The sequence below is a fragment of the Nanorana parkeri genome, unplaced genomic scaffold (assembly GCF_000935625.1).
Source record: "Nanorana parkeri isolate BGI_ZX_2015 unplaced genomic scaffold, ASM93562v1 scaffold704, whole genome shotgun sequence".
NCBI lineage: Eukaryota > Metazoa > Chordata > Amphibia > Anura > Dicroglossidae > Nanorana > Nanorana parkeri.
The window spans coordinates 21,102-48,199 of NW_017306972.1; the positions used below are offsets into that span (position 1 = coordinate 21,102).

At 42.1% G+C, this 27,098-nt stretch overlaps 1 protein-coding gene across 2 annotated transcripts; it reads left to right on the plus strand.

The window, feature by feature from the left end:
• The first annotated feature begins 671 nt into the window (after nucleotides 1-671).
• LOC108792941 (erlin-1-like) lies at nucleotides 672-24,816 on the plus strand. Of its 2 annotated transcripts, none has more exons than XM_018563833.1 (12): nucleotides 672-750; nucleotides 8,026-8,139; nucleotides 8,712-8,793; nucleotides 11,672-11,718; nucleotides 13,902-13,963; nucleotides 14,855-14,980; nucleotides 16,499-16,572; nucleotides 16,668-16,726; nucleotides 19,038-19,129; nucleotides 21,120-21,209; nucleotides 24,238-24,317; nucleotides 24,520-24,816. In XM_018563833.1, the coding sequence occupies exons 2-12, from the start codon at nucleotides 8,027-8,029 to the stop codon at nucleotides 24,709-24,711; spliced, it is 1,017 nt and encodes a 338-aa protein (XP_018419335.1). In that variant the 5' UTR covers nucleotides 672-750; nucleotide 8,026; the 3' UTR covers nucleotides 24,712-24,816. The 2 variants fall into 2 exon arrangements, with proteins under 2 accessions (XP_018419335.1, XP_018419336.1); XM_018563834.1 differs by having other exon boundaries at nucleotides 679-741.
• The last annotated feature ends 2,282 nt before the right edge of the window (nucleotides 24,817-27,098 follow it).

Here is a 27,098-nt window from a genome sequence, read left to right on the forward strand (position 1 = left end):
GAGAAGATGCCCTGACAATGTACAGAAGCAAATTGTATGTGGGATATACTATCCCTCCTTTACCAGGATCCCACAAGAAGGCCAAATGATGTCATCCTGGCCTAAGCAAGACCAAATGAGATGGGCGTAAGATAGGTGGAGCGCTCAGGAATACCAGTACCTCAGGGTATGTGGGGGCATCTGATCTTTGTCCAGTCACCTGGGAAAAGGGCAATTTCATTAACCCGGTGCAAGCTCCGACACAGAATGTCACATGGTTTTTTACAAGAATGAAACTCAGCACTCCAACAGATGAAAGGAATGGAGGGGGGAAACATGAGATGGAACGTATGAGTGGGGAATGTCATTTTCCATCACACTGGTCACGTGATGCACTGATTTCTTTATGACAGATGCTAGCCTACAAAGCTTCGAGAAACACAGTTTAGTCGGCTTTTACTGCAAAGGGGATGCAATAGGACTCAGTCCGTAGGTGATAGACTAGAACAGTCCAAGCAGAAGCCTCTTCCAGCACATTACAGGTCATACAGCTGCCATGAATAATACAATGTCCTCTTGTCCAGTTCCTCCACAGTCCACACCGAGTGTAAAGGAAGCCGGAAAGAGACGCACGGAAGTTGAATTTCATTCCACTGGGCGACCGGAAGTCGTTGCCATGGAGCTCAGTATGGCCCTCTCGGGCTTCCGTAGTTGGAGGTGCGCCGGAACGCGGACTATGAGAGAGTGAGGGACCGCGAGTTAGTAAGTAAGGTGAGAAGTGCGGAGTGTGAGAGGGAGGAGGGGACGGCTTTCCGGAGGACCCGGTACATGTCAGACGAATGACAGCTCATGGGAGAGCTCTTCCTTCTATGGGAGCCGTGTGTCCTAGGCTGTAGGGCGGCACTCCGACATGTCTGTATGTGACTTCCCGTCTGCCCTGTGTACTTGAGGAGTGCAGACCTATTATGACCTCCCTGAACACATATATTCCATGTACGTAAGGTGTGAAGAGCTATGACATCCCTGTACACTGTTTACATGTATTCTATGTACGTGAGGAGTGCAGTCCTATGACATCCCTGTACACTGTATACATGGATTCTATGTACGTGAGGAGTGCAGACCTATGACATCCCTGTACACTGTATACATGTATTCTATGTACGTGAGGAGTGCAGACCTATGACATCCCTGTACACGGTATACATGTATTATATGTACGTGAGGAGTGCAGACCTATGACATCCCTGTACACGGTATGACATCCCTGTACACTGTATACATGTTTTCTATGTACGTGAGGGGTGCAGACCTATGACATCCCTGTACACTGTATACATGTTTTCTATGTACGTGAGGAGTGCAGAGCTATGACATCCCTGTGCACAGCATGTACTCTTCTTATATTGTAAAGCAATGCTGCCTTCATCTGAGCTGTCATCTGTTCTATGTACTATAGAGGTGCTGTGCTATGTGATCCCTGGACACTGTATTCATCTGTTCCTTTAGGACAATACAGACATGTACCTGTCCGCCTTTATCTCGGCTATCCATGCCCTGTACACATCCTACATCTGTCCTGTGTACTAAAGGATTGCTAAACTATGCGGACCCTGTACACATCATATGTCTGTCCTGTCTGCTATAGAGGTTCTTAGCTGTCAGGGCTCTGTACCCATCCTACATCTGCCCTGTGTACTATAGAAGTACATAGCTATCAGGGCCCTGTACACATCCTACATCTGCCCTTTGTACTATTGAAGTACATAGCTATCAGGGCCCTGTACGCATCCTACATCTGTCATTTGTGCTGTAGAAGTACGTAGCTATCAGGGCCCTGTACACATCCTACATCTGTCCTGCGGTACTGTAGAAGTGCATAGCTATCAGGGCCCTGTACGCATCCTACATCAGTCCTGTGTACTATAAAAGTACATAGCTGTCAGGGCCCTGTACAAATCCTACATCTGCCTTGTGTACTATAGAAGTACATAGCTATCAGGGCCCTGTACGCATCCTACATCTGTCCTGTTTATTATAGAAATGCATAGCTATCTGGGCCCTGTACACATCCTACATCTATCCTTTGTACTATAGGAGTACATAGCTATCAGGGCCCTGTACGCATCCTACATCTGCCCTTTGTACTGTAGAAGTACATAGCTATCAGGGCCCTACATCTGCCCTGTTTATTATAAGGGAGCAGAGCTATCAGGGCTCTGTACACATCCTACATCTGCCATGTGTATTATAGAAGTACATAGCTATCAGGGCCCTGTACACATCCTACATCTGCCCTGTGTATTATAGAAGTACATAGCTATCAGGGCCCTGTACACATCTTACATCTGTCCTGCGTATTATAGAAGTACATAGCTATCAGGGCCCTGTACATATCCTACATCTGCCTGCCCTATGTATTATAGAAGTACATACTGTAGCTATCAGGGCCCTGTACACATCCTACATCTGCCCTATGTATTATAGAAGTACATACTGTAGCTATCAGGGCCCGGTACACATCCTACACCTGCCCTGTTTATTATAAGGGTGCAGAGCTATCCGGGCCCTGTACACATCGTACATCTGTCCTGCATTCTATAGGAATGCAGAGCTATGAGATCCTTGTACAATATATACACTCTTCTTATATGGCAATGCTATGACACAGCCACATACTGGCCTCTGCACACTGTTAAGAAGACTCAACCCACTTCCTTATTTGCTTTTTACATCACCAACAGGAAGTTTATTTTTCTGCTTACATAAACATGAATTGTTTTTAGCTACAAATTCTTAGTTGTGTTGTCACTGTATTTTATACCTAATGTGTTCCTGTCCATGTACACCTTATCATTTAACAAAACAAAGTGTGTAAGCAGTGAATGCACCCCTGCCACTTCCTCAGTTATGCCAACCAGAAAAGAATCAATATGTCAACAAAAACCTGACTGAGCTATATTGGATGAAAGGTTTAGTACTGAATAACGCTTTTGATGAGCAAATAATATTGAATTAGCGCAGAGTTCTAGGGCAGAGGGTCAGTCCCTCCAAATCAGGAACAGTTGGGATCCTTTCTGTTTATAGCAGCATTATTATCTGTGGCTTTTAACAGTCTGGGAAATCCCAAATGAAACATTTAGTGTTAGCATTAATATACTTTCATAGTAAATTGGTTTTACATATAAAACCACAAATTCTCCTGTGGAAAATTGCAGGCTATGGAAATCAATGTTGGGTGGGCCTAATAATTTTGGGTTAATAATATACCACACACCTTCGTTTTTTGCTGTACAAACGCTCATTGCGAGAGAAACATAGAGGCTGCTATTGGTGAGCTCTCCTCCTAAATATTGGTTTCCAGACTGTAATGCGCATTTTTGACTTTGAAGCCAGATTCATAGCTGCGTGCAGTGTGGTAGGTAATGCAGGCTTTACAGCATCACACGGTAAAGCCTCATGCAGACTGCCTGCGTTAAACACAGGAGAAGTTATCTAGGAAGTAGAAACAAATTTTGTGCTTTCCGGATCACTTTTTTTCTGGGTTTAGTTGCGTTTAACTGCATAAAACCAGGCTAAACAGTCCTGGGATGCAAAAAAATCTTGCTTGGGTTAACTCGGCTACACTGAATGCACTTGGATGCTGCTAAACGTCTAGGTGTGCACTCACCTATAGGCTATAGCAAAGCATTACATGCTTCCAGGTTTTTTGCTTTTTACATCACCAACAGGAAGTTTATTTTTCTGCTTACATAAACATGAATTGTTTTTAGCTACAAATTCTTAGTTGTGTTGTCACTGTATTTTATACCTAATGTGTTCCTGTCCATGTACACCTTATCATTTAACTGCATTTTCTCATTCAAAACGCTCTTTAGAAAAATGGTAATGTTTTTACAGTGTAACTGTGCTTACATTTCTATATATAAACGTAGTACTGTGTGCGTCTGCAAGTACAGCAGAGACTGTTTACAGTGGTGGTGTACCTTGTTATTCATTATATTACTTTTGCAACAATTTAGATTTTTAAGGCTGTTCACATTTAGAAAGAGAGTGGTTTTGTTGTGGGTTTGATTTCCCATCATTTTATATCTCTGGAACATGTTTTTTTCTCATAGGCTTTAGTTGCCGTTGCTTAGATTTTGCTAGGTTTTTATGAGTTGTTTGCTACGTCGTAAACTTTGCATAGGAGAGGCTGGGCTTCCACACACAGCTGCAGTGTGGCACAGCTGAAAAACTCATCATGTTGCTCATTTCCTTTTTATAGCTCAGCGTCTTTCTGGAAGGCTGTGCTCGAAGGGCTGCAAACCAGCATTCAATATAGCCAATCATTTCACTGGTGAGATCTGATGGAAAGTGGATACGGTTACATTTAATATCTTGCTTTGCCAGGAAAAGGCTCATTTTAATGATATCCTTTTCCTGTTCCAATTAAATATCTTTGTAACAGAGACTAAATATTCTCATGACCGTTGAAGCGTTGCTTACGCAATTAACTTTAGGAATTTTGTTTGCAACTAAACACTTGTTGGTTGAACTTGTTGGACGTGTGTGTTTTTGTTCAATCCAAGGGCTGGTTCACACTAGCCACACGGTAACAAGCTGGAGTCCGCTGAGAGGCAGCTGGTGGTGTAACTTTTTTCTTTTACTTTATTTGCAGTGTACAAGCTGTACACTCAGTTCAGGTGTACTGTGCTGCAGTGACCTGCAATGCGGTCCAGTGAGCTGCGGAAAAATACAGCATGTCTGCACACCACAGATCACACCTGAGCTGTAGTGTGAACAAGAGACATAGAAAACAATTGCTTCCTATGTGCCCTAGCGGTGACTGGGGTTCTTCAATTGCTGAAAAGTGCCAGTCACCATTATAGTGTGAATGAGCCTTAATTGTGACATTTACTCTTAAAGGGTTTTTCCACTTTCCCAGGTGAATTTGGTAAAATGGAATTACCCCTCCTATCTGGCCCCCTCTCCCCCCTGCTATACTTACCTTTGGGCAAACACTCTTTCTCCTCCGCCAGTGCAAATGTAGTGCTTCTGACCTCGCTGAGCAATGAGAAGTGCTTCTTGCAGGTGGCTGCGTTGGCCAATGAGTACTCGCCATTTGCAAGCGAAACTCAAAATACAGAGCGCAGGGCTGCACTGCCCGTGTACGGAGTATGGATGGTACAGCCGAGGAAGGGAAGGAGTGTTTACCCAAAGTCAAGTATAGCAGAGAGGCTGAGGTGGGGCCAGATTGGAGGGGGTAATTTCATTTTCCCAAATTCACCTGCGAAAGTGGAATTACCCTTTATGCGTAAAATTAAAGGCTCTGTCCAAACTTTTGAGCTGGTCATAAATGGCACGAATTTCAGCCGATTCCTGTGAATTTATCACAATTTGAGCCATGCATGAGCCTGTTGGCCTAACCTGGTTCAACAAACTTTCATTGACAATTCGAAGGAACCATGCTTCCATGGCTGCTTTTATACAATAGCTGACAGTGTGATATATCTCCATCCACACTCTATGGCCATCTGAAAGAGGAACTTCACTCCTCTGCTTTTTTTTTTACTATATCCTCTTAGTTCTTCGGCTTGGTTCTAAATAGAAAATCCAGTGTTGTTCTGCTGTGACCTGCTTATTCACTGCCATAGCCTGGGTCTTGTCCTGCCTTTTCTGCTGACGCCAGCTTTGTCTTCCGGATTCTGCAGCTGACCTCTGATGACATGCGTCTCGGTCTGCTCACAAGCCCCTTTGAGGGCTTGTTCACACCATTTTCTGGTCCAGATCTGGAGCAGATCTGCATTTGTTAGCTGCAGTGTGGTGCGTTTCCGGCGCATTTACGTTGCGTTTCTGCGTGTTCCGGATCAGAAAAAATTTGATCTTGCAGTAATTTTTCTGTCCGGAAACGGAGAGCACTGTGCTGGTGTGAACTGTCCGGAACGGAAAGCACTGTGCTGGTGTGAACTGTCCGGAACGGAAAGCACTGTGCTGGTGTGAACTGTCCGGAACGGCAAGCACTGTGCTGGTGTGAAATGGAGCCCATAAATAGGGATACATTGTGATGCGTTTGGAATGCAGAAGCTAACTGTTCTGGACAGAATCTGGACAGCGTGTGAACAAACCCTGAGTCCCTGCTCCTGCAGGCTCTTTCAATATGTCACTTGGATGGCTGCGGAACCAGGGGCTTGTCATTCTTGTCTAGGCCAGAATGACAGCGGCACTGGACAGAAAAAGTGAACCAAAAAAAAAACTATTTGCCATTTTTTATATTGCAGAGGGGGGATTGCAGGGAGCCAAACTGGATCTAAGGAGTGAAGGTCTGCTTTAGGATAAATATTTAGTAGATCCTCAGATTTGACTCGCCTACATCTTCTAGTGCCTTGGTTCTCAACTGGTGGGTCGTGACCCAAAATTGGGTCGCCACCCTGTGTTCAGTGGGTCGCCGTGTGCCTTCCGCTTTTCTAGGTGAGAGGCTCCCCCTAGCACAGCACTGTCAGTTCTTGCGCCGAGCAACCATTCAAAATATGCTTCCCGGTGCCGAGTGTCTGCTTGAGGTGGGGTGGGCTTGGTGTATGGCCGCGAGAGAGCTCCATCTATACATGAATTGCTTACAGCTCCCTTGCATGTCCTACAGAGTTGCTTGGACCGAAATGATCTCACATTCTGGCTCCTGACACCTCTACAGGGAGTACGAGGGAGCTGTACAAGCAATGCACATATGAATGGAGCTCCAGCACAGCATCCCACACTGGACCTCAGGCTGAGTATCCACTCCAGTTCTCGTACGGTAGGGTGACTGGGTGGATTAAAAAAAATAAAATAAAATTTTGATGGCCCATTCACACTAGTACAGTGTGGTAGTCACGCAGTCCCGTGCTTTGGATTGCCACTCTTTTGAATGGCACCCCAAATGCATCTCCCACCCACAGTTCTATTGCCCACTTCGGAACGCGTGGTACCGCAATGCCATGCGTTCCATTGCAGTGCGACTTGGGTCGTGACTTAATGACCGAACTCAGATGTGGAGAGGGAAAAGCTGCACAGTAATGTATGTATGTTTTTCAGTTCCTAGTAAGTCAATTTGATTGTTGCAGAATAGAAAAGGTAATCTGTTTTAGAAGCAATAACAGTAGATATATGATTATCCCGAACTCTTCAACATGTATAAAAAAACACATTTTTTATTTAAAAGAGATTTTGTACAGCCCTATTCTAGGCAAAATATGAAACCTCCATCTAACCCCTCTAACCATCCTCCATCCAATTTCTTGTGTTTCCTACCTGGTGAAGCAAGTTATACTCACATAAGTCACCTATCTAGGTCCCTCATTAGCGCCATTTTCAGCTGCTGGGGACTGCAGTAAGTCCCTCACCATTCTGTCCCTGACAGTCCCCTGGAGATTGCCATTCCTCTTTTGGATCCCGAGTGGACTCTGCCACTGGACAGGCAATTGGTAGTGTCCATATCAAAGAGGAACCCCGATGGAACAGAGAAGGCTCAGGACTGCAGCGCCAGGCGACTGCGGCTTCAGGTAAGTAAAAAGGAAATTTTTTAAAATTCTGCTAGTGGGGGATGTGGTAACGTGGTGTGGGGTTAACATTATACCAGAGATGGTCTTGGAGCAAAACAAACATTTACTGCCAATTAAACTAGGTTTTTACTTGTCTTACTTATTAGAAATGCCCGAGGTTACTGGTTTGTTTCCAGAAGTCAGAGTTGCATCATCCCGTGACATGAGACCGTGATTAATATCCACACTTGCCAAGTTAGTTATTAACCAGTTTTTCTTGAACTGGCTTTAGCATTATTCAGAAAACGCATGCCTTGTGCTTTCTCTCTAGTTCATTACAGAAGATTATAGAATCCATGCTTTGCCCAATTTTAGCAGCCAAATGTAAAGGCTTCTATGTGGAAAATACGTGCATTGTACCTGCAGTTATAAGTGCAGCTCATGCTGCACAACTTTCTATGGTTGTTTTATTTTCTCATAATTAAAATTGACTAGAAAATATAAAGCTGTAGCATACTGCTATTTAAAATCTTGTTTGTTTCCTCGTCAGAATGACCATGGCACAGCTGGGAGCAGTAGTAGGAGTGGTGACTCTCTTCATTGCCTTGATTTTACATTCATCTATTCATAAAGTGGAAGAAGGTCACCTTGCTGTATATTACAGGTAATTCCAAACAAATGCTTAACACTTACATCCTCCTGTACATAGGGTGTCATTGCTGTGTCAACCTTTTTACATTATTATTATACAGGATTTATATAGTGCCGACAGTTTGCGCAGCACTTTACAATACATACCTACAGTGGCAATTTGTTTGAAAATGCCCAGTATACTCTATAAGAGTGGTAGGCAACTTTGACACTCCAGCTGTGGTGAAACTACATATCCCATCGTGGCTTTGGAAGCCATGCCTGTGGCTTTCGGAGTCCCTCAAAAGACTTGTAGTTGCACAACAGCTGAAGTGCCAATGTTGCCTACCTCAGCTCTATAATGTTTTCATGTAGCCATCATGTTCGAAGGCATTTGTCTATTTTCACATGCCATATGCAGTGCTACTGTGTTGGAGGATTAGTAACTTAACTGTCCTACAGTCACTTTCCAGACAGGACTTTATGGACTTCACATTATGTCTGTACTGTGTAATCAACATTTACCACTACACTGCTTTTTTGCTGTATTATCCCTTTATTACATAATTGTTGTACTTTACATTCTGTTTTTATTTGTTTCCGCAGGGGGGGCGCATTATTAAGTAGTCCTAGTGGTCCAGGATACCATATAATGTTCCCTTTCATCACTAGTTTTCGATCAGTTCAGGTGAGTGTCGGTACATATTGTGTGTCCTTGTAGAGCAAGATTTGTGTGTGTATATGTATGCAGATTCAAATGATGTCGCCAGCACACCAATCTATTTGTGTTCAGCAAATGTCATTCTGAGCCTGCGAGGCCCCGAAAAGTACTTGCGATTGAATTGCAATTTGTGTCATTAAAATGGATATTTGCTGAACACAAAAAGATTGGTGTGCTGGTGACATCCTTTGAATCTGCATACTGTTCACGGCACCAACCGTGGTCACTACAAGCACCCACCTGTATTTATCCGGTAAGGAGTGCAGCAAGATGCATCTACTTTTTTGTATATGTATGCACACACAAAGGGGTAGCTTTTACCACCAGATTTAAGATAATTATTAAGGCTTAGAATCAAGAGGGTGAGCAGCAATCAACTTTTAGAATCTTGTGTTCTTCACAGGCTTTCTGGCTTTCTGTAAAAACCACCTTTGGCACCCACCATCCCCTATTCTGTGATAAACTAAAGCAGTGGTTTGCAGTTAACTTCCAGACCAGCTATAGTGACTACACATCTATTGTATTCACCAATCAGCCAACTTGCAGTTAGATGTCTAAACATTTGTTTTTCACGTTGATAATTTTGCCTATCTATGGCTACTGCTTTAATAAAAAAAAAAAAAAGTACAGTGTAATGGTTGGTTTTATGTTATTCACCAACGTAATTCACAGTGTACATATAACAAATGACATCAGTCCTGGCCTTCAAAAAACTCCTGATATAATGGGGGCAATTTATCAAGCCTGTCGCATCCTCTGCATTCTTTAAACAGTTGCATCAAATGAATTGCATATTGTGACTAAGTTACTATTGTAGTGTTTACGCCATTCATGAATCTCTGGCAAACAGAAGCTTAATCAGTATTGCGACTAAAGGTGGCCATACTTTGTACAATTTTCATTCGAAATTTGTAATTTCTGCCACAAACCCTTATTCAATTATAGCTAGACTTCCCCATCATGCATAGTCAAATGTTGATTTCACATATCGTTCATTAGCCATACTAACCAACCAATTTTTGAGGAACAACGGAAACAATTTCCTTTTGCGCATGTGCTGTGTTCTTGCTGAGATTTTTGACTAACGAAAACCCCACTGAGTCATCGATGTTCGTTCGGTCAGAGAAAAAATTTCCAACCTGACCGATCGAAAAATTTCCGATCACAATATAAAAAACACAAATTGGTGATGTACCATCAACTGTTCGATATCCGTTCGAAGGACTGTTCGTGTACGATTTCCAAAGGAAAATCCTACAATGTGTGGCCACCTTAACTTAAGTATACTGTCTCGCTTTAGCACTAGCTGGAAACAAATGAATGCGACAATTCCCATAGTTGCTGAGACTACAGCTTAATTGCCTCTCAGTCTGTGCACGATCTTTTCCAAGTCAAACAAATGTATCTATTGGGCTGCTGACACTGACTAGATTGCTATCAGTCTGTGCACAATCTCTTCGGCCCTTTTCACACAGGTGGTCCGATTGGGTTCGCCTGTCAGTTTTTCAGGCAGGCCCAATCGGATGCCCAATGCCAGTCTATTTAACCTGGTTACCCCTGACTCCGGCCAATTATGGAAAACCAAACTGATGAGAGATCCGTTTTGCTGGAGTTGATTGTGCTGGATTGGGGGTAATTTGATGTAAACGGAAACATATCTGTTTACATCCGATTCCCCATAGACCGACACGGGGTCTGGTCATTTCAGTTTCTTCCTCCATCTCAGGAGGAAAAACCCGGACGGACACGGATGTCACAGTATTGACATCTGAACAGTACTGCTCTGATGAGGAGAGGATCCCTGCATGGTTCTTCTCCAGATCAGCCTGTGTGAAATCGGCCTTCCAGGCATGAAAATGAAACAAATGTATCCACTAATCTGCTGACACTGTAGCTCTTTAGGAGTGTTGCCAATGAAGCTATAAATGTCCACAACAGACTTTACAGGAGACTTTCACGTCTGTAACGAGACCGTGCAAAGACCGACAGACATGCCGCAATCTCCGCAGCTCTGTGGATATATTTGACCCATTAATGCACTTTACATTTGCTTCCAAGTAGTGCAACGTGCTATCGTTGTGTGTAAATTTAAAGTTATAGCTTTTTATTTTCTTTGCACTCATTTAAGAAGTGATCAAGAGCACTTCTAATGTCTGTGACTGAATGGCAGAGATTTCGGACTTTCATCTCCTGCAATTATTATGCTAAAATAGTGCTGTATTCGCACTTATGTCGCATACAGTCACGTAGCCGCACTGCTGTAAAAAACACAGCACCACAAAAGGAATTTGTCTGTGCAGCAGAAATGCACATAGATTGAAGGTGATTTAAACAGACGCAGATGCATTCATAAATCCCCCCCATGTTCCTACCATTACTGGTTCCTACCAAGGGAGATTTTGTAAAAGAAAACTTAAACAGTCAACGAAAACCCACAGAAACATATAAAGAGAACACCGACACTTTGTGACTTCAAACAGACACACTCACTAACCATTCCTAAGATAGTGCTGGCTAATGATTGATGGCTCAGATGTATTTACACTCCACAATTGACCTTTATCCTGTTCCATACTAGTAAGGTGATTGTGATCCTTTGTGATAAATGAAGTGTATTCTCTCTCTGTATACAGTGGGGAGCTGTGGAATGAGTAAGGTGTGACTGTATGTGAATATTGATTAAGGAAGGTGATGATTTCATGCTTTGCACAACTCCTTTCTATTTGATCTCTATATGGATAGTTGAATGCATTTTCTATGTCCTTTTGTCTGATCCTAGAATTATTGAGCTGTATTCAGTATTCTGAGCTTACCCAAGAATAAATTATATGGTTTGTTTTTCCAGACAACATTGCAAACCGATGAGGTGAAAAATGTACCCTGTGGTACCAGGTATGTCTATGAACCATATGAGAAAGGAAGATATTTGTTCTCCGATATTAGATTGTGCATATCATTGTTCTGTTGTTTGGATAAGAGTACACAGGTGCTGTGACAATGCCCATCCCTTGTGATGCATAATTTGTTAGGATACGCTGCAAAGGAAAAAGTAATTATATGTGAAGAGGACACATCTCCAAATGGGGAAAACACAAATCCTCTTTAACATGAAAGTAAACCTTCAATATATTCTGACAATGTAGTCAAACAAATGGTGCACATGCATCTTGGTAAGTTATGAGCTCTTGTTAAAAGAAGGAAATGTCCCTAACACCAGAGCTGGGTTAATTTTTAGGACCTGGGTCAACAGGCTTTGGCCTTGTGTCGATGGACAAATGTAGCATGCAATTTGGTTCATATAGCCTGCATTTGACATCAGTTTAAGAAGCGTGTGAAATCATTCACCATTCATTGACTGATGCAGTTGATCTCTTTTTAAAGTACACCATCCTGCACCAGGCTGCTTTTTCCATTCTATTGATTTGTATGGGGATAGAAGCAGTTCTGACACAAACAAAAGCCCGTTGGCACAGTCCTTTACACTTAGGCAGTGTATGAACATATACTCCTGGGTGTGGAAGCCTTGTCGTTGTATGTCCTTTTTCTGTTTCTCCTCCATTGATTTGTAGAACTGTAGATAAGCAAATTTGTCTTATGCTCACCACACACGTTACAATCTGACCATACAATCTTTGTACAATCAACTATAGATCTACCAAAACGATGTAATATTGAGCACCTATCTAGTCTATACAATCAACCTGCATCCAATCCGGCAAGATTGTGTGTGGGGAGCTTTATACTGACCTCACTCCTTACAATACGAGTACTTGGAAGACAAAGGTTACAATAACTGTAATAGCTGTAAAAAGCTGATCAGCTATTGTGTATTAATAAAATGTTTTGTAGCCTATCTGGATATCTTTCTGACCCTTTACAACAGAGGTGGGGAACCTCCGTCCCTCCAGCTGTGGTGAAACTACAAATCCCAAGATGCATCTGTCTGAGTCGTGGCTGCGAGAATCTTGCAATGCCTCATGGGATTGGTAGTTTCACCACAGCTGGAGGGCCGGAGGTTCCCCACCCCTGCTTTACAAAGAGGGATACCACATATGATCGTTGTGTACATTTTAACAGAAATTTTATATTTTTAAGTTGTTTATTTGGTGTCCAGAATTGCATTTGAACAGTGATTTTTGTTGATCACTTGCATCCAGTATTGTTTGTCTTTTCAGTTTAAATCAACTGGATACATTCCAGGTGCATCAAATGAAAAGGAGTTCATTTTCTTTCTGAAGCAGGTACAGCCTGAGTACAAAAGCCTGGAAAAGGAAATAATGTCACCAGCACACCTATTTTTGTAAATCAATGATCCATTTAATGGCACATTGCCATCCAACACAAGCGCTTTCGGGGGCCGCAAGGGGTCCCCTTCATCAGGCTCAGAATTAGGTCAGGCTCATTCTGAGCCTAATGAAGGGGACCCCTTGCGGCCCCCGAAAGCGCTTGTGTTGGATGGCAATGTGCCATTAAAATGGATCATTGATTTACAAAAATAGGTGTGCTGGTGACATTATTTCCTTTCTCTGTCATATACACGGTGCCTTCCGTGGTCACTACAAGCGGTAAGGAGTGCAGCAAGATATTCTGTCTATATGAGTACAAAAGCCTGTCTCCTGCCAGAAGATGCCACCTGGAATCCCTGTTATCTGTAAGGAACAGTGTTCTCTCTGTAGAGGTCCGACACCCCCCTTCCTGCTTAGTCTGAGCTAGAGCTCTGCAGTAAGTAAAGCTCACGCTCCCTGCTGATTGAAGGCTCTGGCTGACTCATCAAGGGGTATGATGGACCTCTGTAGATAGACCCCTTCTTCCCCATAGAGAGCAAGGGTCCTTCTCTGCAGCATACTGGATAGGCTTTTCCACTCTGGCTGTGGCTACTTTCTAAAGACAACAAACTGTAAGACTTTGAACATATTTTATTTTGATAGACTTGGAATGTAATTATATCATTAAAATGGAAAGTTCAGTTGGGCTGTAATGTATAACCTGTACCTGACAATTATTTCTTTTTCATGTGTATATAATGATATTAATAGATTCCTAACCCATATACATTTATGCTTTCTTTGTTCCAGTGGGGGTGTTATGATTTACTTTGACCAGATAGAGGTTGTGAATATGTTGACCCCATCAGCAGGTCAGTATTGTGATGTCTCTGAGTGTTATATTGTGTGCACAAGTAAGATAGTATGCAATGACTAACTAATAACTAAGGATTGCTGATATGGTAATGCTTCGGTCTTAAGCCTAGTTTCAGTCTAGACTCTAGAAATAACCACTGTAACTAAATATCTTTCTGGCCTTGCTGCCCTTTTCTTAGCATAGATGGTTGGATTTGGAAATGTCAGCTGGGTACGCGCGAGAGTAAGTGAAACATGTTACAATGTTTAAAAAAGACACACTGTTCAGACTCAGAAATGGAATATGTTAATATATTCAAGTTCCTGCCTGGGTCTTTATTTTTCTATCCTGCTTTGTCTGAGTGCCAGCTTTGCTCACTGGTAACCTGAGGTTACCAGAATTTTGTCATTTAGATATTTCATCTCCTGTTCCAGCTATGATTTGGGTATTTAGGGAGCAGCAGCACTTTTTAACAAGTTCACCCCTACACCTTTTCCTCCTGTAAGCACATTGCCAGTAAGTAACAGAACCCTGATTGGCCCTATAAAACTATCTTCCCAGTTTGTGGTAAGTAGTGCTGCTAAGCAGGGGAATTAAGTTTAGTGATATATGTGTCCTAATGTTACCTACAGTAGGTTGCTTTAACGATTTAAAAGGATACTCTTTTAGCAGGGTTGTAGGTAAGCATAACCTATTGTGAATGTGCAGGGGGGAGGGAGCACAGAATTAGAATACATACATTAAAAGTGTAAATATCCTTTCAACAATGTGAAACAAGGAGTTTTTGTATGGTGTGAAGGTTCCTGTTATTTATCATGGCTAGTTGTATGAAGATCAGAACCTTGCAGCATCATCTGCATACTTTGCACAGCACAATCTTAATGTACTTTCATGATTTCTTTTTCAGTATATGACGTTGTGCGAAACTACACAGCAGATTATGACAAAACGTTAATTTTTAACAAGATCCACCATGAGCTGAATCAGTTTTGTAGTGTTCACACACTGCAAGAAGTGTATATAGAGTTCTTTGGTAAGTGAAATGTATAAGGGTAATACGTGAGAATAACTTATTTCTGAATTATGACTACTTAGGATGACTTTCAGAAAAGCTGTTGTTGTCTCTACATCAATTGGATCATTGCTTGGTGGTACACCTGTCCTCCTCCAAGCTGGCTGGGCTGTGCATTACTGTACATATGAGGTTTCTGTCCCTAGGCTTTAATGGGCATGATGTTTACTTGCACACATGTAGGGAGATGGCTTTTCTGTTAAAATCTATGGAGAGAAGCCGTGCATGTGTGTTACCCTATGGCCTTGCTTACTTGGAGAAGGAGCAAAATGTAGGCTGTGGCTCCAGGTCGCCTGCTGATCTGAGGTCTGTGACGGAGTTCTTCATAGTATGTGTAGGGCAAGGGGGTGGTTAGGGTTAAGTTATGGCATAGTATTGTTTTCCTTTTAAACTGTCTTTCATGTGGGCTAGCAGGCATATTAGGTATCTGAATATACTTTGATTAGCTACTGCATTGCTCTGGAAGCCCCCAAAGTCCAGGGTCCATATGCTAATAGAGCATTTAGGAATTGACTAACTGAGCCCCTTGGCTTTTCAGTATGCAGGCACCGGTCTTAATCTAACATATGGAAATAAAAGTGCTTTGTTCTATTTTTTTTTTTTAAATATAAAAAACAACCACAACCTCATCTGGATTCTCATATGAACAAAATAAATCTTATTGTATACCATCATTTTGAAAGTAAACTGGCATTAAACTAATCTTGCTAAAAGCAGCCAACCTCCTCAAGCTCAAGTGTAGTTGGCAAATGCTTCTCCCTTGGTTTAATCCTAATACAGTAGTATAGTATAACGTTAAAAAGCTGAGACTGCAGTCTCGGCTGGTGATTCAACACTATTTGCCTTCCCCTTGTGTAATAATCCTCACTGTTTATTTTTATTTCTCCTATGTGTCACACACTCAATCTACAATACCAGTCCTCTGTAGTGAGGCTAAGGAATGTATGGTGGAGCATCAAGTGCAAACAATACTGGTAATCCCTGTATGATATGTCAGTTTTGCAATATGTTTTATTGCAGATTGCTGTTTATATGAACAGGTAGGTCACCGTTTCACAAAAGATGAAATTGTGAGCTAACTCGCAATGCCCTCCTCCCTCTGCCCCCTTCCTTTGGTTCACTCTGCATTAGCTGCTTAGATGACATACTTAGCTGCTCATGACTGCTGGTGTAGCGGGCCGCACACTTTAAAATTCACTACACACCCCTGGAGCCAATGGTGAGTGATCATTGGTCAGTGTGGTTGCCAGTGAGAATGCCTTCTTTTTTATGGTATCCTGGAAGAATGGAGAATAGAAGAGATTCTTATTGATCAGCACAGTCACCATTCTGTTGGTGATGGTCTTGAGTTAGTTCACCTTTTCATATTTTGACAAGTTGGTCACAAATAGTCTGTTTTCTGCTTGTAAACATGTTTTATTTAGGTAGATGCCTTTTAATATGTGATCAATTTATTTTTCAATTGTGTGTCTAATATAGATCAGATTGATGAGAACCTGAAACTTTCACTACAGAAGGAACTTAATTCCATGGCCCCTGGACTCACGATACAGGTAATAAATGGTTTCTAAATAATGTCGGTTTATGAAATTATTATCATGATTATACAAACTAATCTACAGTAACATCTGTAAATTTTGCTCTTTAGGCTGTACGTGTAACTAAGCCGAAGATCCCAGAAGCTATCCGCAGAAACTTTGAGCTAATGTAAGTCACTTGACTGACCTAGAGACTGTAACTTGAATGCTTGTGTCAGTCATATGCCAAAGAAAAAATATGTGACTGTTGTGCCATTATTTCTTGAGTAACTATTTTGAATTTTTTTTTCTGCTTCCTGACTTTATTAATTGTCATTTCATGGTATTGTGCAATTGGAAACTCACTATACTCTTATAAGGGAACTGTAGCCAAGCCTTTTTTTTTTGCTTTAGTTCAATTTTGGGGCCACAGGACGACATTACTAATGTCCTACTGTGACCCAAACTCTGCATAGAGTGGGCTACTGACTGTTACACACAAGAAACGTTCAATGTGAATGGGCCATAAAAAGAATGGATGCACCAATACTAGTATTGGTGCCGATGGCGAGTACTCGTACTCGCCCAAATGCTCCACTGCCTAGCCCGATACTTCTGGTAGTGGGAAGCCACTTGTGACGAGAGCATGGGGCCAGCATCCCGGCCAGTCAGGAAGTCGGTCAGCGTGGCTTACTGATTGGTCGGGAAGTTGGCGATCAGGAAGCCGGACGCTGTGTAATTACGCGGTGGCCGGCTTTCTGATTGGCCGGGAAGCTGGCTTCATGCTCCCTTGTCACCTCATGACGAGGACCAATTCCCTGCTAATCGGAAAGACAGGTGGTGAGTCTTTACATGCCGCCCGGCTTTCTGGCTAATCGGGAAGCCAGGTGGCGAGTCATTACATGCCGCCTGGCTTCCTGAATGGGACTTTCGGTAACAGCAAGTACCCGGAAAAGAAATATAACTACTCGTACTCGATACTGAAATACTGGTATCAGTGCATCCATACTAATAAGTGTAAAATGCCTGACCGGTTTAATTTAAACGTGACATTTTTCTAAAGAGTTTAATGCACAGTTACTATATATTGTCTAAAATTAGGACATCCTGACAGTGACAATGCAACTTTGACAAAAATCCCAGCCGCCAAACATTTCTTTGTGGCCACTGTACAATCTTATCAGCCTTCCTTAACCCCTTCGTGACTGACGACGTACAGTGTACGTCGCCAGCATCGGGGCTGTTTAAACAGACTCCCGGCGACTTTTGCCGCCGGGACTCTGTTTAAACTTGTAGAGCCGACTGTCGGCTTTACAACAGAAGCGATCCTGGCGACTTACCTGTCGCCAGATCGCTTCTGCGTCCCGAAGAAGGGACTGGTTCACATATTTTTGGATTATCTAGCATGTTATGTATGATTTACAGATTACCAACTACATTTAGAATGTGATGACTGCGAAGATCATTTCATAGCAAAATGCTGTTTAATGTGTATCTAAAGGCAAATCCTTTTAGTTGTGAATACAAGCTTTAATTGGTGTCTGTGTCAAAACTGGGGAGATTGATCCTCCCTAATTGTCCTGGTGATTATTGTCACTAAGACTGAAAAGTGAGGGAAAACACCAAATTTTATATTGTCACCATATTAGAAATAATGGGTGAAACGTCTTCTGTGGGCATTTGTTTCTGTGACAATTGTCTAAGACAGAATTTTTCCTCACTTATGGCTTTTAGGTGGATTTGTGTCTACAGGACAGGCCTTACAATGTTCCTGCAGCCTACTTTACTAGTTGTCAGATCTGTTTCTGAAAGCCCCGCAATCCAACACATGCATTGTAAACAAGGCCTTGCATGCAGAATGGCAAATGGCAAATAAAAACATATGGATATCTGACCTCTGCACTTGTGAGCTTGTTGGACATCCCATTCCTAAACCATTGACATTAATATGGAGTTGACCCCCCCCCCCCCCCCCCCCCCCAAGAACAGAAAACACTGATGCGGCATATGATATCTGTAGGAATGTGTGCAGAGAAGACCTGTTCCAATGCATCTGAAAGGTGTTAAAAATGGTTGAGGACTCTGTTCAGACAGCTTAAGTTCCTCCACACCAAACTCATCAAACCATGTCATCATAGAGTTGGCTTTGAGCACAAGGGGCACAGTCAAGCTGGAACAGAAAGGGCCTTCCCCAGACTGTTACGAGGTTGGAAATGCAAAAGTGTCTAAAATGCCTTTGTGTATTGTATCATTAACAGCACACTTCACTGGAAACACCATCAATCATTTGGCGGGAAAGGGGGCGGGGGGTGTCCAGAGATTTTTGGCCATGTAGTACGTCTAGTGATCAGGGGACCACAGACTTTGGGCCATATAATGTTCTTGAAATTACCTGCACAATCCGATCCAACATTTCTAAGGATAGCTATAATTTATTAAAATGTGTGGAATGTAAAACCTGAATGGTGGATTTACTTGGCCTTCGTGTATCTTGTTCTCAGGGAAGGGGAGAAGACCAAACTATTGATTGCTGCACAGAGGCAGAAGGTGGTAGAGAAGGAAGCAGAGACTGAAAGGAAAAAAGCTGTAATAGGTAAGTTTGGCTTGTACTGCATCAAATGCATACGGTTGCAATTAAATTAAAGTAAGCTACTATTAATCATGAAGGCAGAATCTGGATTGATTTTGATGCTACTCTTTGAAATGTTCACATGTACATAGCCAAAAATAATAGGAGCTTGTACTGGGTGATGTTTATCCCCATGATCAGGATTCACTAATAGTTGACTAAAATAGGCAAATAACAATACTGTTCTTCACACTGTGTCTAATAACATTTTAGTACACAGTGGGGGGAATTTATCAATACTGTAGCAGACAAAATCTGGAGCAGATGTGCATGGCAACCAATCAGCTTCTCTCTTCAGTTTGTTCAGTTAAGATTTGAAAGTGAAAGGGAGAGGCTGATAGGTTACCATGCACAGCTGCTCCAGATCTTGTCTGCTCCAGTTATCTCTCTCCCCTCCCTCTCCACTGTTTTATTACCTAGCACTTGCTTTTTGGTAAAATATAAAAGACGGGGTCACGTCGGGTAAATAGACACCAAACATGTCAAGCCTTAAAATTGCGTGCGCGCGCAAAATCACAAACACCCACACTGAAAATTGCCCATAGGCGACGCTTAAAACGCTTTTACCGCTCATCAGTTTAGTGTTAATGGCCCTAAAATTATTGCTCACACTCCGACGTTCACTGTGATATAACATGTGCGGAACAATAGGCGCAATCGTTATTTTCGTCCGTAGGTGCAACCGATGCATATCTGCATTTGTATGTGGGGGGAGGAGGACTTTTTTTTTTTGGGGATTCTTTCATTTTTGTATTACTTCTTTTTTTTTTTTTTTTTACACAACTTTATTGCTATAACATGGGGGGGATAAGAAGCCCCCTATGTGATATCCAATTTACATGACAGGTCCTCTTTATGAAGACATCAGGGGTCTCTAAGACCCCTAATGTCACCTAGGGACCCCCAGAGTAGCTGATGAAGCAGAGATCGGCTTCATCAGCTTCTGTAGCTGGAAAGTGACACTGAAAGCAGGAAGTGATGTAATACACATCACTCCCTGCATTCGGGACTGAGCGGAGATCAGAGGGAGATTTTGTACTGACCTCCTGTCACAGAGCCGTGCCGCTCCCGGCTGCATCAGACACAGCGGATCTCGGGACCGGCAACGGCAGTGACAGCTGCTGCTAATACAAGCGATCGGGCGTCTCGAGACGCTCGATCGCTTCAATGTAAAGCTCCCGGCCGGCCGTGTAATTACAACGGCCGGCCGGGAAGCTGCTCGTCGGGCTCCGCCGTCCTCTCGCCGTGTGTGTGTGTATATGTACACACACACACAATTCTATTTACTATATGTTTTATATTGCTTTTTCAGCGTGTTTACAAATATTTGTGGCACATTTTTAAAATGTGTATATATCCCTTTATTAGAGTTAAAGGAGAACTATGGGGTCAGTGTTTTTCCCCAAAGTTCTCCTCAGGGTAACGGGAGGACACAAACTAGCGTCCTCCCGTTACCCAAAGCTCAGTATACCGCGAGCTACAGCTCGCGGTATATTGAGACGCGGCAGCCGGAGCGGATCCCGACGTAGATGACGGGATCCGCCCAGCTGCGTGAGTGACAGCTGGCTCTGCCTATCTAGAGGCAGAGCCAGCTGTACCCGGCCCCTCCCCGTCCGTTCCGCCAGTCAGCGGAATCCAGCCCCTCCCCCTGTCACTGCAGAGAGCCGTGACAGGATCGGAAGGTGAGCGAACTTGGTATGTGTTCGCTCACCTCGCGATCTACTGAGCCGACCTGTGACAGTCTCATTGTCGCAGGTCGGCTAGAACTATGAGGTGAGTGGAAATCACTCATCTCATAGTTCTCCTTTTAAACGTTTGATGACACAAACAGGATGTGTTTTGCCACATTTGCTTACGTCTTTCTGACTGTACCTGAAATAACAGTTGTAACCACTTTTTCTTCTTTAAGTATAACGTCATTAACAATCCACTTTGTTTTGATTTTGATTGGCAGAAGCCGAAAAAGTTGCACAAGTGGCACAAATTCACTTTAAGCAAAAAGTAATGGAGAAGGAAACTGAGAAACGTATTTCTGAGATTGAAGGTCAGTGTGAAATGTGATGCAATGTCTTTTCTCTGGTAAATAACCAGCAAACCGTGTACTAAGAGTGTACTAAGCCATATGACAGAAGAATTAATGTAAAGAAAAGCTGTCTTGCATCGTTGTCGGGGTTGGATTTACTTCTCAGGAGCCTGTAGGCAGAGAAATCTGAAGCTGTCCACAAGGTTTAGGAGAGTGTTTATGGGAATGCTTGACCATTCTTCCAGAAGCGCATTTGTGAGTTCAGGTACTGATGTTGGACGAGAAGGCCGGGCTCGCAGTCTCCGCTCTAATTCATCCCAAAGGTGTTCTATCGGGTTAAGGTCAGATCTCTGTGCAGGCCAGTCAAGTTCCTCCACCCCAAACTCACTCATCCATGTATTTATGGACCTTGCTTTGTGCACTGGTGAGTAGTCAAGTTGGAACAGGAAGGGGCCATCCCCAAAACTGTTCCCACAAAGTTGGGAGCATGAAGTTATCCAAAAGGTCTTGGTATGCTGATGCCTTAAGAGTTCCCTTCACTAGAATAAGGGGCCAAGCCCAACCCCTGAAAAACAGTTCAAGTGCAGCAACTGTCATTGATCATGTGTTCGATTCTTGATTGATTGGGGACAAATCAGGTGACATACAGAGCCTGTCCATTGTCTCATTTGTGTCTGTTTGTTTGCGCATTGCTTGACAGTGTAATGCACAGCAAGTATGTATACCGTCCTGAAACGTTCCAGTGTTACTGAGTCAACTGCTGATATGGGCACCGTAAAAACAAAGTCTCAGTTTCAATTACTGGTCCATTTTAAAATAAAATAGTTTAAATATAGCTAGCCTTAAGATATAACTTCATGTGTTGTTTGTTCCTTCTCAAAATTCTTTGAAATAAAGATACAAAAGTATGTTCTTGATGGGTGTACTAAAAAAATAGGAATATAATAGAAATTAAACGTGTTCAGTTTTATTTGAATGCCAACAACTACTTCTGAACTTCGTGTATAGTTGCACAGAGGCTCCACCAGCTGGTGAAATTTCACATTGCTCCTCATAGGGTTCAATAAAATGAACCCTATGAGGAGCCGTTTTATCATACAGGGCTTGTTTTGTTCACTGACTCAGAAATGATTGAAATCAAAGACAGCTAGACAGCTGGCATTCTCAGTAAGAGGTCAGCAATGGCCTCCCTGTATTCCTCTCACTAGTGATATCATTGAAGTTACTCTGCTAGTATTTACACCAGCAAGAGAAATTATTACGGAAAATTCAGTAAATATGAATGTTCTATAGTAACTATTATCTTTAGTAGTATATAATTTTAGGCTAGTTAAACTGTAAACTTTCATATATTTCAACTGCGTATGTAGCCATTTGCCTGGGTTTCTGCTTTAGACATCGCCAGTATTACGCACATATTTGGCGATTTTAAATTGAATACATAAATAATAATCAATCTTCATTTTCTCTATTACTGGTTACAACTGGATGTTATTCTCCATTCCTAATGCATCTTCTCATACATTAGTTTTTATTATACTACTTATGATAGTTGTATGCTCGTGATTTTATATAGTTATATATAGAGCTGCAACAATTATTCGATTAAGTCGATTAAAATCGACGATGGAAAACGTTGTCAACGTTTTCCATCGTCGATTCGTCGGCTAAAATTCAAATTTCCCGCTCACGCACGCCGCCTACGCTGGTGTCACGCGACGCCATGCCCACGCTGAGGACATGCGTCTGGCCCTCTCCTCCCGGTGAGCTTCCCAACTCGCCGCTGCCTGCCGAGAACGAACAACGCCGCTGCCCGCCGACAACACCGTCATTCAAGGTAAGTCGAGATATACAAGTTACTATACCCTCATTTTAAATGAACTCATTTAGCAATTCAGAAGTTTTCATATCTGTATTTGTAATACTGAGGAAGAGGGGCAGGTCTTTAAAGGGGTTCTAAACCCTCCCGTTTTTTTTGCCTATATCTACTGCTATCAAGCAGTAGATATAGGCAAACAGTTTAAAGAAAAAAAAAAAACCTGCTATAACAGCGGTTTTAAACGTACCTTTTTTTTTTCTCTGCGCACTCCCGCCCGAGAAAACGGAACTGTTCGGGAGGCCGCAAAGCATCTTGGGGCGGGCGCATGCGCAGTTCGGATTCTCAGCCGGGAGACGAGCAGAGACGTAAGGTAAGTCTATGGAAGCGTGCATCCGCATGCAGACACCGCTGGATCGGAGGGACAGAGCAGTCAGCGCTGGATCGGAGACCTGCAGTAGCGCTGGAGGGACAGATGAAAACATCAGGAAAGAAGATTGGATTAAGAGACATCATTTAAGGTAAGTGTTGACACTAACATTGGGGGGAGGGAAAAAAAAAATGATCCTTTAATGTCACTTTAACCCCCTGGAACACATTGTCTGTTCTGTGTTGTTTGTTAACCCATTCTGTTATTAAACGTTTGTGGACTCATAAACTGCCTTGTTTGGTGCTCTCATTGAACTCTTTATACGTGTATCTTTAGTTCTGGGTTCTGTTTAAGGGACATCCTGTTTTTGTTGAGAGCTGCCTTCTGACCAATTTTCTGAATATTTGAATCCAGGGCCTCACCTCTAATTGTTCTTGATGGGTGGATGGCAGTCTGAAGGAGTGGGCGTTCCTAGGCATGCTCTATTTGAATGCAGACTGTACTAGTTAACGCCCACATGTAATGCTAGAGCCTTCATGGGTCTGGGACAGGAAGGTTGAGGAGGAAAGAGCTAAGTGGTGCTAGACATCCTCCAGACAGGAAATGAGGCTGGCCCTGTCTGATTTGCTGCAACTTCTTATGCACATTGTGAGAAGCTTGCAGTGTTCATTGAAATCAGCAATTTCAATACAAGAGAGGAGTCTGGTCTTGCACAAAGGTAAGGCTGGAGTTTAGCTTTAATGCAGCCGCTGATAATCACCTCATTTTTTATTTATTTTTTATTTTTATTGAACACAAGAAAAGAAAAGGCAGGCATGTATTGTGATCAAACATATCACCTCTCATTTATGTTCTCCCCTCAGATTCAGCTTACCTCGCAAGAGAAAAGGCCAGAGCGGATGCTGAATTTTATACTTCTGAGAAGATTGCGGATGCTAACAAGGTGAGAAAAAATAGTTACCTGAACATTTCGGTAGATAAAACAGGCTTTAAGAAATGCTGTAACCTTTTTAGTTTTTATTGCCCATGCAGGGCAAGTATACCTTAAGGGTCATAGTAGAAAAGTAGATAGTTTCCTAATTTGCACCTTTTTATGTGCATTAACTTAGCATGTATCCCTTCATCTCTGACATTCTCCTTTTCAGTTAAAGCTGACTCCCCAGTATCTGGAACTCATGAAGTATCAAGCCATTGCAGCGAACAACAAGATCTATTTCGGAAGTGACATCCCCAGCATGTTTCTGGACTCTGCCTTTCTAAAACCACCAGTAATGCAGCCATACGAAGGTTTGTCAGACAGAGAAGGCAAGTCTCCGAAGAAGGCTGGGAAATCGTGAAGATGATCTAGCGAGGGAAGACTCTTTGCAGCATCTTGGATATGAAGAAGCTATAAGGATGTAACCCAAACAAGCACAACAGCTTTCTGAAGACTGTTCATAAAACGTCAACTGCCACTTCATTTTATCCTGATTTCTTCTCCTTTTCAATCCCTTTCTTACAATATTTAGCCTTTCTCCATCTTTTCTTTGATCTTCCCACTTCATTTTCTCCTGCTTTCTCCTCCTTTTCAATCCCTTTCTTACAATATTAAGCCTTTCATCATCTTTTGTTTGATCTTTCCACTTCATTTTCTCCTGCTTTCTCCTCCTTTTGAATCACTTCCTTACAATATTTAGCCTTTCTCTATCTTTGATCTTTCCACTTCATTTTCTCCTCCTTTTGAATCCCTTCCTTACAATATTTAGCCTTTCTACATCTTTTTTTTTTTTTTGATCTTCCAGTTAAACATCAAGCTGTATAAGAACTATGATACCTGGTGCTCATACTGAGCTTTGCATACAGCTGCGTTTTAAGCAGTCACGTGCTGTTGTCCTTTACACACTATATCTTCTAAAATGTGCCCCTCGCACCCTTAGAGGTTAACTTTGAAAGGCTGGGATTACTGTTTGCAGAAGCAGAAAAGTAATCTTCTGTATACAGTACCTGTGATTTAAATATTGAAGGTGGGCAGAATTCAGTTGGATAATGAATCGCCTGGTCTAAAATGATGGCTTAAACAACTGCACTATCTTTACTTTGTTCATTGCACTATAGTGACCTGTTGATTCCTTGAGAAATCCAGGAGATGCAAACCCAAGTCTTAACTCTTAACTTACATCTGTGATTGCTCTTGGAAAGATCTTTTGAACTAACTTGCAAAAGCAAGATAAAGCTGGCCTATCATTGTGCTGGTTGTTGCAGAAAGCTGTCCTTATACCACTTTTCTACAAGCATTTGGGATGGGTTCTAATTGGTATTCATTTCTGTGATGGGTATCTGGGATTGTCCTGAACATCCTGTTCTGTATTTCCTCTTGTCTTACTGTAAATAGAAAAAAAGTATCCAGGTTGTGAGCTGCTCTGAGTTTTCAGAAATCCTTTTTTGGTGCTCGTTTCCCACAAAACTGAATCTAGGCCCATATTAGATTCTGAAGACTGGTAACAAAAAAAATAAGTTTATTTTGTTTGTTTTTTAATTCCTTATAGAATGACTCTGTAGGAATTTTAAAAATAAATGAGAACACCCTGCAACAGAAAACTATACTTATCCTTCTGCATGCCCCTCAAATCTTCGCTCTCTTGCCAAGCAAAGCTGGCAGAATCTTTAACATCTAACTCACCTGGTAATATGTGTGGATGCTAAAGATTCTGCTGCTGGCTTTGCTCAGCAAGATTGTGAGGATTTATATATATATATAATTTTTGTTATTCATAAAATCAATGACAGAGTCACTTTAAGGACTGGTATACACCAGCACTGATGGCACTGCTGCCGATTTCATTTTGGCGCACGACAGACCTTTCATTTAACATTTACTTATGTTGGCTCTTGTACAGTTTTACAGCCCCTGATGCTAAGCAGCTCTCAGAATGTTGTTGTGAAGCTCTTTGGTGCATATGTATTCATGGTCGAAACAAAAGAAAATAGAGACATTAAAGTTTTTGAGATATCCGCTATTGCTCATTATTTGAACAATCACGTTAGACTGTTATGGAGTAATTGTTTATAATTTAAGGAGGACAAACATGTTTATCTATCTTGTTTAATAGAGATTATTATAACATATGCCTGAGGTTGTTTAGCAGGAGAAAAGAAATAATAAAGCTACTGAATTTTTATTTTCTATCAACTACTTCATCTTTTTGTATAATTTAGTTTTTTCCGGGAATAGTCCTGTGGTAGGGTGCCAATTTTAATGTAATGCTTAATGGAAGAGAACACCATCTTATGTTCAGTTATCTTCTTCCTTAAATATCCTTAGTCATCGTAACTACAGGAAACACGTAGGCAGAGAAGTGAAAGACATGTACGCCTGGACATGCTAGCTCCTTGGCTGTCATGCTGATTTGTTGTCTTTAGTGATTTGAGTTATCGTCACAGAACCAGTATGCGGAGCAGGAGTTCTGACTTCTTCTAACTTAATCCAGGTCAGTGTCTCCAAGTGATAGACCTATTCATATTTGTAATGCTGGTTTATTTTAACCTGACCCACCAGTTTTAGATGGTAATTGAATCTGTGGGATGGTGTAACACTGCAGACTAAACTGTTGGGTTTTTTTTAATGATTATTTTCAGTTAATTTTGTTTTTTAGATGGCTGTTATATAAATATGCTTGCTTGCTTGTATCCCATGAGTGGAAATCTTTGTACTCAGCAAACACCCTCGATGCCAATCCTATCTCAG

Coding starts and splice junctions, on each gene's coding strand:
- LOC108792941 (XM_018563833.1), top strand. CDS start 8,027: ATGACCATGGCACAGCTGGGAGCAGTAGTAGGAGTGGTGACTCTCTTC. Junction 8,794..11,671: donor CTAGTTTTCGATCAGTTCAG/GTGAGTGTCGGT, acceptor TTGTTTTTCCAG/ACAACATTGCAAACCGATGA. Junction 16,573..16,667: donor CCCCTGGACTCACGATACAG/GTAATAAATGGT, acceptor TTTGCTCTTTAG/GCTGTACGTGTAACTAAGCC.